We start from the raw sequence: 15,058 nt of genomic DNA on the forward strand, positions 1-15,058 counted from the left end.
GGTGTTTCTTAGAATTCTGACTTCTACAAAACTAGTTGGCATACGGGCGCATTGATCTCGCGCGTCTGTATCTGATATGACTTCCTTCCACCTTCCATCGCAAACCTGTATTCACTATTCAGGATTCCCTAGAACTAAGCAGAGACTGGCAAGTTATTCAGAGCCCATTTCACACCATCCACAACAATATCCGGCTGGGTCAACTGGACGAAGTGTCCACTCTCCGTGGCAAAGACCAGCTCGCTCTTCGTCGACAGTTTCCGGAATTCGTTCATCAGACCCTCATTCTTCGCATCAACCGTCTTAATCATTTCCCTCACATGGCTTCTTTCCTCCTCATTCCCATTCCCTTTTGCCACACCCGCCGCGTACAATCCGCTCCAGTCCCTGCTTCGCGTGCCACCAATCACATAAACCGGCTTGCCCCCCAGCAGCGGCTGCCTCTTACTCAGCTCCTTCTTTCGTAGTATCTCAAAACTGGGCAGGTAGTTCTCGATCTCCTCCTGACGCTCAGTGAGCTTGAACTGATCAGTCGATTCTGCCGCCCGGAACGCGTCCCATTCCTCCTGCGTCAGCTTGTGCCCTGACTCCACGCCCCACGCAGAGTACGGTTCTACGCCCGCGGCGATAACTGTCCACAAAATGGGATCGTTTACGTCCATCACCAGAGGCGCTGTCTCGTGGTTGGCATCCACGAGTACCAGACCGGCGAGTTGGTCGGCTCCCTTGAGGGCGATGTACTCGTGCGTAAGCACTCCGGCCCAGGAGTGGCCCACGAGGATCAGCGGGTTCGCGATAGGTGCCTTCTCAATCAACAGGGAGAGTTCAAGCGCAACGTTCTCGGCTGTGGGAGCGCGTGGCGAGGACTCCGAGTTGTTATAGCCGGATCGGTCGTACGTGTAGCTTCGCACCGTGGGACCCAGCAGCCGCACCACCGCTTGCCAGTTGAGGGCATCGCTTGCCACCCCCGAAATAAATAGTACGACGGGATCACTGGCGCTGCTGGGCTCTGGGCCGTGCGTGTACAGAGCCAGGGAGTGAGTGCCGATGTTGACGAGGCGGCCGTTCGAAGGGAGGGTTGAGGCCATTGTTGGGATGATTATGAAATCCTTAAGATTCGTGAATTCTTGAGGGGTCAAGTGGGATATTGGAGCCGATTACCGGCCAGGCCAGCCGCAATATATCGGGGTATGAACCATAATGGAGGGGTAAAGACGGAGGGACAAAGAAAAGGTGGAAGGACAAAAAGCCCACTCTGGTGTGGACCCGATCACCGTTGGCGCTTCATCTGGGTACATCTTAGCGTTGCCGCCGCCCCACAAGTCCCCTGTCCGGGCCTAACGGCTTTGGGGAGCGTGCCTGCACTTGATGTAACCATGTAACATGGTCTCATATTCGTAATTTTATATTATCAATTTATATTAGTTGGCATTGCTTATCATGGTCGATTGAGCGAACATTCATAGTCGTCTTACATAAGAGGATCTTTTCATGTCATGTAGCAGATTGAACATCATCAACCTTGTCTCCGGGATTAACCTCATGAAATATATATATGGGTAATACAGCACATGTTGGTCTATTATTTGAAAGGCTTAATTAGAAGAGGTGTACAGAGTATATTGCGGCAAGACAGGATAGCTGCCTGCCACTTCTCAGTTGTCAATAGGTACAATCATAACCGCTACGTCAAAAAGTTGGTCGATGTTTGGTATAGGGCTTGACCGAACTGATATACCTAACACATGATATAGCAGTAGATGGCCTACTATGATATATAGTCAGATGGGCATCCGAAATACATATTGAATGGGTCTTGGGTCTCAAAGTATACAGGCGCTACCTGCATCACTTCGCACTTTTATCTTGCGGAGATAGCCGATGAAAAGGCCTAGGAGGATAAAGTGTCGATTATATTCACATCATAAGAAGACTTGTAGGTGGTCAGATTACAAGATGATAAATCAGTGTGGGAAATAGACTCTGTTCGTCCGCTGGCATGCCAACCGATCACAGTCATTTGCTACATACATAATGTATACAAAACAGACAGATAGCGACTTATAGACGTGGGAGTAGTAAACATGTCGACCAAATTGCAATTTCTCTAGACAAGTTTCATTTAATTTTTTGTCACTGTTTCAACCTTCATAACCTGATCAATTATTGTAATCTTCAGTATTTGGCCATCTGATCGATATTTTCCACGATATATAAATTTGGAGTCTGACAAGTTAGCGAAGCTAGCTGTTTGAAAAATCCTCCATCCATGTCCAAAACCTTCGAGCGTGGTCTGTATCAGACTCTCACACCTTTCATACCAGCCGTACGTATATCCTGAGTCCTCACTATTATTGTTTGATCAATCGACTGCTTCCCAGTGGAGCCCAGGAAGCCCTTTACTCGAAGATACTCAACGTTCTGCCGCACAGCGGCAAGGACCTCTCGCATCTCCCATTCGCAGCTCTCAAGTTCAGAGACTTCGATCTCCGTTCCCAGTGTGCCCAGAAACTGTTGTACCGGCCATAGCGGATGCTGTTCTTGCTGCCGCGCCATGTCCTGCCTGGCAAGCTCAATCCACTCGTCCCACGACACCGGCCGCAGTGGCAGCTGTAGTTGATCCTCGACTGCCCCCCAGAAGGCACTGACCCATACGCCTCTCTTAATGTGGACGAAACTCTCTTGACTCTTCCCAACCGCGTGCCATATAATACTATCCGTGACGTGCCGAACATCCGACACCGACAGCCACGATGTCTCCGAGTCGAGTGGGCGAGCTCCTACCCGAACCGCGCCCATCACGATCCGCCACAGGAAATCGTCAGCATTCGCCACGCCCGTGTGCACATCCCCAATGATCTGTCCGGGTTTGACAACCGAGAAGGATGTGCCCTGTTTGCGACATTGCCTTGCAACACCGCTCACCAGTCGCTCTGATACGTATTTTGTCTGATCGTATCCATTGGCTATCCGCGCCTCTTCATCGGTCCAGACTCGGCTATCCGTGATGAGACCGCCAGAAACGTACACAAAGGTCTTCAGGAAAGGAGATTTTATCGCGGCCTGCAGAAGCTGCGCTGTGGACCCAACGTTCACGTCTTTCAGCCCGTCGTAGCTCGTCGACCAATGCACTCGGGCGCCGTTGTGGATGATAGCGTCGATAGGGCCATGTGAACTCGGACGACCGCACAACGCGCTCCAATGTGAATCGTTCAGCCCTAGTCTTTTGGCCGAGAGGTCCCCATCCCAGACTTCGATCACCGAAGCAAACGATTCTTTCCACCATCCGGTGATCTTGGCCGTCCTCCTTACTCTGTCCAGCCCCGTCTGTCCGTCGAGGCCACGAACAAGGAGCACGACCTTTTCGAATGCGCGCTTTGTGAGTATAAAGTGGAGAATCTGGGTACCCAGGAACCCGCTTGACCCGGTGAGGAAGACCGTTGATCTAGAGCCGGTACGACCACAGTCAATCTGGCTGACCAGCAAGTTGATCTCGCGCTCCAGGTCAGTCGGTGTTGGCTGGGTCAACTCCTCGACTGACTGGCCGCGCAGCAGGTCATCGATTAGCGCGGAAAGTTCACGCAGGCTATTTTGCTGTCGGATCAGCCGTGGTACTCCAATGTTGAGGTCGAATTGCTGGCGTATGGCCATAGCCAGTGACATAGTCTTGATTGAATCACCCCCAACGTCGGAGAATCTGAGACCTGTGCTGATAGTATGGGGTTTTATATCCAGCAGCCTTCCCCAGATCCCCCGCATGGCCTCTTCTGTGTTGGTCAGGGTAGCATCAGACGTCGACCCGTCTGAGGATGGAGGCTCCGATGGGTTGTAGGTTCTTCCCAGCTCGCAAATCCTCCTTCTATCCGTCTTTCCTGTTGCTGTCATGGGCAGCTTTGACAGCGAAATAGGGATGTATACGCTGGGAACCATATACGAGGGGAGCAATTTCGACAGCTCCCTGCGAAGTTCTGCGACCATCGGGGCAATGACCTCATTCGGTGTGACTCCTGCACTGTCGCCGTCAAGCATGACCAAGAATGCCGCCAGAGTCTGGTGCCGAGTAGAGTCCGGGGTGATCACATCCACCAATATCTGCGACACCACGGTGGTCGGAAGCAGTCGACGGACGTGGTGTTCGATCTCCCCTAGCTCCATTCGCTGGCCGTTAATTTTGACCTGGGTGTCGGTTCGCCCTACAAATCCAAGCGAGCCGTCAGGTTTGTAGTAAACCAGGTCACCCGTCCGGTAGAGTCGTCCTCGGCGACCAGGCACTCGTCCGGGTTTTCCATCCAATAGCCATTTGGGGTCCTCGACAAACGCACTGGCAGTCTTGTCAGGGTTGTTCAGATATCCTGCACCCACGATCGGCCCTTCCAGCCACAACTCGCCGACGGTTCCGATAGCCGCCAGCCTGTCCGGTGCAAGAGGTTGAACTACCCACGTCAACGCGCCTGTACCTTTGCCTATCCCGGGGTCACCAGCTCTGACGTCGGACTCCCCCCTACCAACTCTCTCTACCGTGCTTGTGACAGTGCATTCCGCAGGGCCATACGTGTTGTAGATATCGGCACTGGAGACCTCCCATTGGGCGACATCACTTGCCTTTAGCGCCTCGCCAATGAAAAAAACCTTCGTGAGGCCTTTCAAGGCTGCGGGATTGAGCAGGCGTCCAACGGTGGGTGTGAGATGGACGAAATTCGCCCGCAGCCGGCTAATGGAGCCGTTGATGTCAGCAGTGCGTTCGTCCTCCGACGGAATGCACAGACATGCACCCGCCGTTAGTGTGTGCAGTAAATTAGACCATGCCACGTCGAAAGCGTACGAGGTAAAATCGAAAACTCTCGACGACCGCCTGAACTCGAGCGCTGGCTGGTGGTGTCTGATTGCGCTGCAGAAATTGGCGTGTGTGACGATGGCCCCCTTCGGGGCGCCCGTGCTTCCGGAGGTGAAGACGACGTAAAGTGCCGATGAGGGCATGACTGTAGGCAATGTTGGAATGGGACCGGGTGGATTTTTCCAATCACTATCTACTTCGAAAGTTGGAGCTTTGGTGATGGCGACAGCAAGGTTCGCACAAGACTTCGAGGTCAATATCACCTTTGCTGATAGCTGGCTCACGATAGTCTCCAGTCGGGAGCAAGGCAGTGTCGTGTCTAGTGCGACAGACGCAGCACCGGCTTTCATGATGGCAAACACCGCGACGGGCACCCATAAGGACTTCTCCATACACAGCGGTACGATGGCACCCGGTCCCACTCCGAGCCCCAAGCTGACGAGGCGCCCTGCCAACAACGTGGAAAACCGGTCAAGCTGGCGGTATGTCAACTGGCCATCCCACGCGCACACGGCGGGTGCATCGGGGGTCTCGATGACCCTCTGCGCAAACAAATTGTGCACGCAGTCCTCGACGCTCTCCGGCACCGTCGCGTTCCATGTCCATATGTCCTGCAGGTCCCGCTCGCTGACTCTGCTGAGATTGCCTATGTCGGTCGAGCCATCAATTGAGGCGATCTGACCTAGTATATGCTCCAATTGCTGGAGGAGTCGTACCGCACTTTTTTCTTGGATAGTGGCGGAGTCGAAGCTCAACTGTAGGTTCAACCTAGACTCCGATGTTTGGCACGTAAGCATCATGGCGTATGTGTTTTCCGAACCGGAATCGGTTTCTTGGTCTTTGAGACCTTCTTTGAAGACGAGACTGTCGACGGCGCTTTCTTCGACTGACGGATGTACCAGCAAGAGGGTCTGGAATTCACATGCATATTTGGCCTCCTGGTTGATCTGGCGCACATGCTGCAAGCCGTACTGCTCAAAAGGAATCATCTCCGTCGCCTGTCCTTGCACCTGATGTAACAGATCGTCGACGGTCCCGCGGACTACGATTCGAAGTGGGACTGTCGCAATGGTAGGACCAGCTACGTTCTCGACCCCATGTACGGAAGCTTGACGGCCTGACACAACCGCCCCAAATGTGACATCTGGAGAGTCAACGTACCAGGAGATGAGCGTCGCCCAGGCCGTACGCAGCGCCGAAGAGGGTGTAACACCGCACGTGGGCCAGCGAATGCGATCAATCGAATGATTGATCACCTTGTCTGGCGTTGGTTCGTACGTCTTAGCCGGGAGGGTTGGAAACGGCGAAGCTTCGATCCCCGCAAATTGTTGCTTCCAAAAAGCCGCCCCGTCGTCACCGTATTGGTTCATAACGTTTTTCACGAAGCTTTGCATGGGAAGTGCGGATAATTCTCCTTCGCCGTTTATGTACACCTTTTCCACCTCTTTTTGTAGAAGTGGCACAGACCAGCCGTCGTAGGTCGCATGGTGATGTGTCAACGCCAGGTATCTCTTGCCTGTGCGTTTGTCGTGGATGATGGCGAAACGGGTTAAGGGGGTGCCCAGACCCATTGTGGTGCTTCCGAAAGTGCCTTCCTGCTGCCCATTGTCGGCGTTTAGTCTGCTTTTATGATATTCATCCCAGGAGCAGAAGGTTTGCCAGTGCAATACCTCTTTAATGACAGCTTGTACCAATCCCTGACCTGGCAGGTCAACAATGCGGGTTCGAAGGATAGACGCTCTTTCACAGACGATTCGCCACGCCTCCTGGAGCCTTACTATATCGACCCCTGGTTGTAGTTCCGCAACCCGGTGGCCCACATATTTGCCCACGCTCTTCGCCGTCATGGCCAACAGGCCCTCCTGTAGCGCTGTGCAGGGGAATAAATCCTCGACCTGTGAAGGGGCCACGCGCCACGTGCCGACGGAGCAAGATTCTGCTACCTGGCGACAGGCGCTGTCCCTGTCCATCTCGGCCTTCAAAAGGGAAAACGGTCGCACCGCTTCTGGGGCCACTTTCTCATGTCGTGACATGAGCTTAGCCATCTCGCTGAGCTGCGGCTGACTGTAGATATCCGAGACCGTCAACCAAATCCCATTTCGTCCGAGATCAGTTGCTAGCCGGATGGCGGAGATCGAGTCACCACCAAGGCGCAAGAAGTTATCTTCTGTCCCAATGTCGCTTGCTGGAAGGTTCAGCACTGATGCCCAGAGATCCCGGAGCTGTCTCTCGCCCTCTGTAGTGGGTTCGGCATGTTGTTGAGGACGGCGACCACACAGCAATGCGAAGGTTTTGTAGTCCAGTTTGACGCCCATTTCCCGCAGTGCCCTTCGGTCCGTCTTTCCCGTTAGCCCTCGTGGTAGGTCGGTCATGGGTATATATGCACTAGGGACCATGTGAGGCGGCACCTGGCCGGGCATTGCTCTTTCCAACATTTCGATAATGGGGGCGGCTTTCTCGTGCAATTGGTGAGGGCTGGTCGTAGGCATGAGCAGAAAGGCTACCAACATCAGACGTTGGGTGACCTCTGGCGTGACGACTTCAGCGACAATATCAGCCACGGCTGGCATCGAGTTCAAAACTCGACAGATATGGTGCTCCACGTCTCCTAGCTCCGTCCTCTGGCCATTGATCTTAACCTGGGTGTCTTTTCTCCCGAGGTATAGAAGTTCGCCGTTAGAAGTGTACCGGACCAGGTCTCCTGTTCGATACAGACGACCGCGACGGCCCTGCACCCCCGCACCGCCACGTAGTAACCAACTTGGATCTTCGATGAAGGCTGCGGCCGTTTTATCGCCGTCGTTCAGGTATCCGGCTCCAACGAGTGGTCCTTCGAGCAGCAGCTCTCCGGTCAGTCCTATGGGCGTCAGGGCATCCTTGTTCGGGTCGGCGATCCATGTCGTCGATCCCAGGGCCCACCCAATGCTAGCCTTTCTAGTCCCACCCTTGTTGGTGACCCCGGTGGCAGTCACGGTACATTCAGCCGGGCCGTACGTGATGATCTTTGTGCCAACATTTCTCAGCTGTGGTAACTTGTCGAAGTCGACAACCTCGCCGCTTAGCTCGACAGTGTCCAGTGTGGGCACTTTGTCTAGGTCCAGAATGGCGGCGACCGACGGTGTAAGGTGCACAGAGGTCACCTCGTTCTTGACCATGTACCCAACGAAGTCATGCTTTCTGTCGTGCTCGGAGGGTATGCACAGGCAGGCTCCCGCCGCGAGGGTGTGGATGAAATCAGACCATGATACGTCGAACGCGTAAGAGCAGAACCCTGCCACTCTTGCGGTCGGATGGAAATTCTTGTACTCGCTCTGATGCTTGACTGCCGATGTGAAGTTCGAATGTGTGATTGCCGCCCCTTTCGGGTTCCCAGTGGTGCCGGACGTAAAGACAACGTAGAGAAGGTCGCTTGGCTTGCCGACAGGAAGTGCTGTCCCTGCATCTCCACTTTGTCGTTGCTCCGGCACCTCTAAGATGGTCTCTTTCTGGACTACGAATGGTGTTCGCTCGGTAATCAGAGACACAAGAGGTGCTGTTGATGGAGCACATAGAATAAGGCCCAGTCCTACAATGTCGATCATCTTGCTGATGCGGTCCTTAGTCTGCGACGGATCGATCACCACCGACACCGCACCAGCCTTCATGACCGCGAATTGAGTGACGGGCACCCACATGGACTTTTCGAAAATTAACGGCAGTACATCCCCTGGACGTACCCCCCTGCGATTGAGGCAATGTGCCAACTGGGTGGAAAGCGTGTCCCATTCAGCGTATGTCAACTCCCCATCCCAGGCACATATGGCTGTTTTGAGCGGATGTCGAGCGACGCTCTCAGCAAAGAGGTGATGAACGCAACCTCTTGCCGCCTGGGGGACCTTTTCATTCCAGGCCCAGACTTGGCGCAGGTCATCTGCTGTCATCCTGTCCAGATCGCTGATCTTCGTACTGGCCATATTGGCCCGGCAGATCTGACGCAGTACGTGACCGAAGTGGTCCAGGACTCGCGGTGCGTCCTGCTCGCTGAGAGTCGTCGCGTTGAATTCCATCTCTAAATGAAGAGAAATATCGTTTACCTTGCAGTGGAGGATGACATTGTGTGTCCCTAACCCTACCCCTGCGTCGAAGATTGGCACCTTGTCTGCTTCGACGGCAGATTGCACCACTAGTAATGACCGTTGTTGCCAACCCAAACTGGTCTCTGCGTTGCGTGGGAAATTCGTCATTCGCTGCGATGTAGGTAACCGCATCTTGTGCTGTAATGCAGTCAAGGTCATATTTCCTTCAACCACCACGCCAACAGTTAGGGCTGCGGGTCCAGCACGCCGTTCGCCTGATACTGGCAACACGACATCGAACACCGTATCGGTCTCCTCCCCATACCATGACAGGAGGATAGTCCACGCAGATTCGATTACTCGGTCAATCTTGACACCTTGAGGCCATTCGATATCCTCAATACCACGCTCGATTGATTTGCGGGCTGGCGCATAACCATCTCTCGCAGGCAACCGCTTGCTCAACAATAACTTCTCTCCGGTGTGTGGGCTTCCCTTGGCTGTCGGGACTTTTTCATTGTTGATGTGGTTTACGCCGTCGGACAGCGAAAGTAGTCGACCAACCATTTCTCGCCGGCTTGTGGTGCTTCGTTGCGGATATACTTGAGAGAAAACGTAGGGACCGTATGAAGTCAACTAAAGTTGCCTTCGTATGACTTGTGATTTTCAATGCATTGATAGACGTTTGGTTTGGCTTGCTGCTGAAGTACTCAACCTCTTCTACCTCTACACATTACATCTCTGACTCCTATACGAGTTGTGCCAACTTTGGCTTAGCCTTGCCGCCCCGAACTTGGGCCTTCCATCGTACATGTCGTTTTATCTCTACCCTCGAGAGCATTGTCTGTGTATACTTGGTATCAAGAAGAGTGCGCGCCAAAGGAAGCCCCGCGGGGTAAGCACTAGTGATCGAGTCAGATTTGCCTTGATGCATTTGCCGCGCTAGGGGATCGCCGGAGGCTTACGCCCAGTGCAAAACAAGATAGTGAAGATGCATATATGCATACTTAGCACGCAATGGCACAATTGGCAAGTGGAGCGTCCATGTGTTCTTGGCGGCTCACCGCGCCAGCCCAACGAGCCGCCGGTGCTTGTTTAGCTCTGCCGCCCAGGGCCAGACACAATGCTCACTAACGCGATACGGAAGTGTTGGTACAACGTCCCTCGTATCTGAAAATATCCTGTTATTGTTCATGGGTCATTGTTACATATGCTGCCTAGGCGGGCGTGGCGAGACTTGCTGCCTCCAGATTCACAAGGAGCCGACGCAGTATCAAGAAAGAATTAGCAATTTTCTTTACCACGCCTGGTCATAACAAACATGGAGTTCGAGAAAACATGGCCGGAATTATCCATGAACGGTGAGCAGCCGTTCACAAATACCTCCGTTGTGATTGTCGGGGCCGGCATTGGAGGCATGTGCGTTGCCATTGATCTGATCAAACGCAACAACTCCCGAGACTTTGTCATTCTGGAGCAGTCGGCCGGGGTGGGCGGGACATGGTAAGCAGCACCAGCTATCCTCCTCCGGTAGAGCTTCATATCTCATAATACTGGATAGGCACGCAAACACGTATCCTGGTTGTGCAGTGGACTTGCAGTCCATCGTTTACAGCTACAGCTTTGCGCCCAACAGCAACTGGAGCCGGGATTATCCGGGACAGAAGGAAATCCTGTCGTACCTGACCCGTGTGGCGCAGGAATATAGGCTGTATGAGCACATCCGATTCTGCTCTACGGCCGAGTCCGCGACCTGGGATGACGAGCGGAAGAAGTGGAACACTAGCGTGTCGGTTGCTAAGGGCTCCAAGGACGCGGAGACTACCTCCCACTACACGATCTCGAGTGACTTTCTTGTCAGCGCGGTGGGCCAGCTCAGTCAACCCAAGTGGCCCGACATCGAGGGATTGGACCGTTTCACGGGGAAGAAGATGCATAGTGCTGCGTGGGACTGGACGTACGACTTGAAAGATAAGAGAATCGCTGTGGTTGGCAGTGGTATGTGACTATCATAGCAAGGGGTTCGTCGTCCCGCTGACCTTTGTTTGCGTCTCCGTAGGTTGCAGTGCCGTCCAGATCGTACCGGAGCTTGCCAAGGTTGCGAAGAAGGTCACGGTTTTCCAACGAACGCCGCACTGGATCGTCCCTCGCGGCGACTACATAATCTCCGACTGGAGAAAAGCGCTTTACCGCTATTTCCCCTTCTGGCAACGGTACTGGCGCCGACGTTACGTGGATCTCAACGAAACAGAGTACATCTCAAACAACTTCGCCGGGCACGAGGAAAACCAGAAGCTGAAGCAAGTCGCGCTGGATATGATGCACGAGCAGCTGCCCGACCAGCCCGAGCTGTGGGCGAAGCTGACCCCTCACTATCCGCTAGGCTGCAAACGAGTGGTGGTCTCAGACTTCTTTTACCCATCGTTGAACTGTCCCAACGTAGAGCTGGAGGACAGGCCTATCCGCAGCATCAACGAGGATACAGTGCGTCTGGGCAACACTGCAGGACAGCCCGAGGAGGCCGGCTCCGCCTACGATCTTATCGTCTGCGCCACTGGATTCCGCGCCACTAACTTCCTGCACCCCATGAGGATCTTCGGCCGCAATGGTTGCGCTTTGCACGAGATGTGGAAGGATGGGGCGCAGGCCTACCAGGGCACCTGCGCCGACGACATGCCAAATTTCGGCATGGTACTGGGCCCCAACACGGGATTACTCCACAACAGCTTTATTCTGATGATCGAAGCACAAAGCAGGTATATCAACGGATTGATCAAACCGGTTCTGGAAGCGCGAAGGCAAGGAGGGATGCTCAGCCTGACGCCGCGGCCGGAAAAGACCGCAGCGTACAATGCCGAGCTGCAGCGTCGACTGAAAGTCTTCGCCGTCAATGACTCCCAGTGCGACAATTGGTACAAGACGGGGTCCGGACTGATCACAAATCTGTGGCCCGGCATGGTGCTGGAATTCCAGAAGCTGATGGAGCGGGTGGACTATGGAGACTATGATGCGGAGGGGTCTTTTACACATATCGTGCGAGAACGGCCTCTGCGCATGGTGGGCCGTGTGGTTGAAGAGGGGGGCATTCTCGAGAAGCTTTCCTTCACGAAGGCGGCGGTGCTTAGCTTGGGTATGATTATTGGGGGGCTTCTTTTGCCTTTCGTATGAAATTCTTGGGCGAGCTGTTTTATCGAGTGGTATGTGGGATTTGGCAGCTGGGCTGTATTCTGTTGGTGCACCTGCACCTGTTATCCAAGGAACTCAGTACCTTCTACTTTGAACTTCAAGCTCCATGATAGGGATATATAATTAGCTGTATATATATTTTCTCCTCAGTATGCTAAACAATCATCTCTGTTAGCATATATAACTCCTATTACGATTAGACTCAGGAATGTGAAGCATTATATAATTCTAGTATTACTGGCTATTCTTGATATAAATTTGTCTATATATTGCTTTGTTTTACGGGTAATTATCTCTATTAACAACATACGTGGTGGTTAGACATAAAAAGCAGGTCTTTGATTCAATGCCTTCCTCCTGGCGAGCATATATATAAATCTATTCTGATCGAAATTAACTTTTCATGCCTACATTCCAACGTGTAATATCCATCAAATAAACAAAATAGAGCGACCCCGTCTCTTCATTATTGACGCCCAATCCCGACCCGATGATTTCGCCTTCCTGAACCGCCAGCACTCCTCCATGAGGCTCAAGGCCTCCAAACACGTTCCGTGCATGATTCGGGGAAATAACACCAGCTCTCGGAAAACCGTCTGCTGCTCATCGCTCGCCAAGCATCCCGAGATACAATACGGCCAGACCACATGCCGCAACAGTTTTGGGTCAGGTAGGCTTCGCAGAGCAGCGATCGTCTCGGAAACGCTTCTCTTGATATCCGGGATATTGGGATAAGCACCGGAAATGACGACGTAGAGATAGGTCACGGCTGCGTGGGCGAATATTCGTGTTATCGTAGTCTGGATGTGCTCCAGACTGGTGTGGGCGTCGACTGGAGTGCTTTGAGAAAGGTCGTTCTCGATGCTGGCTAGTCGGCTGAGGAGGCGCTCCTCGATTTGACGACCGCGTTCCGTCAGCTCGATGAGGCTCAGTCTGTGCGCGTTCTCCTCTTCCTGTTTCCAGTTGTCGAGGGACACGATCTCGAAGATGCAGATCATTGCCCAGTTGCTGCAACCTGTTAAATCCACGAGATTGATTGTGCCGGTTTCGAGCAGGACCTTGTGATCCGGTATCAAGAACTGGCTGGATCGAGTGGAAGCGCAGGTGACGATGTGCATGTAGATAAAGAAGCCGAGTAGGAAGCTGATGGACGTATCGGGATGATTTGGCACTGCGCTGCTTTGATGCTCCGCTGTTTGGACGTTTCTGGCTGTCGCTGACCTCATCTGTGCCCGCACTAGCGATTGTAGTAGGGCATTCGCCCCCTCGAGATGGATCTGCCAGTTGTGCTTCCCGCCACTACAAGCCTATCTCATAGAATGGTTAGCATTGGTGGCCACACTATGGCGGCGTGAGCGTACTTCGTAGATTAGGAGATGGAGAATGGCCGTCAGGACTTCGACACTGTGGGTGAGACCGAGGCTTCCGGTCCATGTAGCGGTTCGTTGAAGGGTGGTTTGCAGTTCTTGGAGAGCTAAGTCGTAGTGCCCACCGCTTGTTCGCACTAGATACACGCTTCCATGTTGCGGGGATGTCGAGTGGTGATATTCGCTCAAGGCCAGTGCGGCATGATAGGCGCAGCTCACCCGCTTCAAGATTGAAAGCAGCCAGCCCCGCCCTTGGCGACTGGAGGGAAAGTAAAAGGGACAATGTAGGTAGAAAACATGGTCCAAGTAGTACATGAATAGGATATCTTCCACGTCCCCTTGCAATATTGAAGTAATCAGTTCGGTGGGGGAGGAAACGACTTCCAGAGGAGCTGAAGCCAAAGTGCTACAAAGCGACCGATCTGCTTTATCACTGTTTCTAGATGACCCCGATGGGCCGTATTCGCTGACTATAGAGTCACATATTAGGTCTATGGTGGCCCTGTTTGCGTCAGAGGAGGAATTTGCGTCAGAGGAGGAATTTGCGCCAGAGGAGGAGTTTGCGTCAGAGGAGTTTGCATCAGAGGAGGAGTTTGGTCCTGAGACATCCATGTACCCCGGCGCGTTACCCCCTTCAAGGACTGGAGATATACTTGTTGCAAGTGTCTGTGACGCGTCAGAAGAGGGCTGCTTGTGTGTATTCATGCGCATTGTGTGGTTGTAAAAGAGTTCGGCCGAGAAATCAGCGCTGGTGGGCGCTTCGCTCCATATCACTTCGCTGGAGGTGTGCACATCCTCGTCTCTATTGAAAGACCGTGGGTTGTCTTCAGACACCAGCCCATTCTGCAGGAGAAGCGGCTCCTGTGCAGGGCGTGATAGGGGATGGTTTGTCGTGGTGCTGGGTCGAACCAGTAGACTGTGTAGCTCAGGTTCCACCGCTGTCGGTGTGCTGGGGAGGTCATTGTCCCGCATGGCTGCTTTGATCTGGGCAATGATATGTGACCTGTAGCGAGCTTGTTCCTTCTGCAGATCTCCCCGGTCCATCCAGTACGGCCTTGGTCCGTAACCATCGCAGACTATCTGGAGAGATGTGCATCGGAAACACGATGGGTGGTTTTCATCACACTTCTTCTTTCGGAGTCGACAAGTCCAGCAGCCATGAGTGCTTCGACTGGCTAGCTTGCGAGACATCATGGCGGCAAATGGGATCTTCCAGCTGATAGAACCGGCCGATGTCTACTCTCGCGCTCAATAGTCCCCGTTTTTTCTCTCGGCCACGGGCGATCTTGTGCATTTATTGGCTTCACTGTATTGCGAATAGGTAAGCACTAAATACCTAGCATCGGGCTATCCGGCATTTTTCTCGTTCCCGAGAGAGCAGTAGTTTTTGCCGTTTTTCGAGAGGCTGTAGAGAGCCTAGCAAATCATAGTTGGAAGTCACCATGCTCTTGTTGGAGGGGGCCCGCGGCTGGAACTCTCGTACAATGAGCGAATCAGACATCGGTCAAAGGTCCTCCTTGGTATCTTTATGTATGTCAAGTCTGACATCAAATCGGAATCAATGCTTGTAGATGGATTCACATCCATGGTATGGCTTTCCGAAGTGCACGCGGTAT

At 53.2% G+C, this 15,058-nt stretch overlaps 3 protein-coding genes across 3 annotated transcripts; 1 reads left to right on the forward strand and 2 right to left on the reverse strand.

Annotated features, from left to right (window-relative positions):
* Nucleotides 1-33: 33 nt before the first annotated feature.
* BDW47DRAFT_107963 (alpha/beta fold hydrolase) lies at nt 34-1,187 on the reverse strand. The gene has a single exon (XM_024813120.1). The coding sequence runs from the start codon at nt 1,086-1,088 to the stop codon at nt 135-137; it is 954 nt and encodes a 317-aa protein (XP_024670958.1). The 5' UTR covers nt 1,089-1,187; the 3' UTR covers nt 34-134.
* A 1,111-nt stretch (nt 1,188-2,298) lies between these two features.
* Nucleotides 2,299-9,456, reverse strand: BDW47DRAFT_126854 (uncharacterized protein; the record flags this gene model as incomplete). Its single annotated transcript, XM_024816626.1, has 1 exon — nt 2,299-9,456. The coding sequence occupies one exon, from the start codon at nt 9,454-9,456 to the stop codon at nt 2,299-2,301; it is 7,158 nt and encodes a 2,385-aa protein (XP_024670959.1).
* Nucleotides 9,457-10,243: 787 nt separating this feature from the next.
* On the forward strand, nt 10,244-13,393 carry BDW47DRAFT_118427 (flavin-containing monooxygenase; the record flags this gene model as incomplete). The annotated part of the gene is made up of 4 exons (XM_024815206.1): nt 10,244-10,392; nt 10,451-10,887; nt 10,949-12,019; nt 13,317-13,393. The coding sequence occupies 4 exons, from the start codon at nt 10,244-10,246 to the stop codon at nt 13,391-13,393; spliced, it is 1,734 nt and encodes a 577-aa protein (XP_024670960.1).
* Between the last annotated feature and the right edge of the window lie 1,665 nt (nt 13,394-15,058).

Source organism: Aspergillus candidus (assembly GCF_002847045.1).
Source record: "Aspergillus candidus strain CBS 102.13 unplaced genomic scaffold BDW47scaffold_31, whole genome shotgun sequence".
Classification (NCBI taxonomy): domain Eukaryota; kingdom Fungi; phylum Ascomycota; class Eurotiomycetes; order Eurotiales; family Aspergillaceae; genus Aspergillus; species Aspergillus candidus.

Excerpts from the sequence above, each read along its gene's own strand:
- BDW47DRAFT_107963 (XM_024813120.1), bottom strand. The coding sequence starts at position 1,088 with ATGGCCTCAACCCTCCCTTCGAACGGCCGCCTCGTCAACATCGGCACT.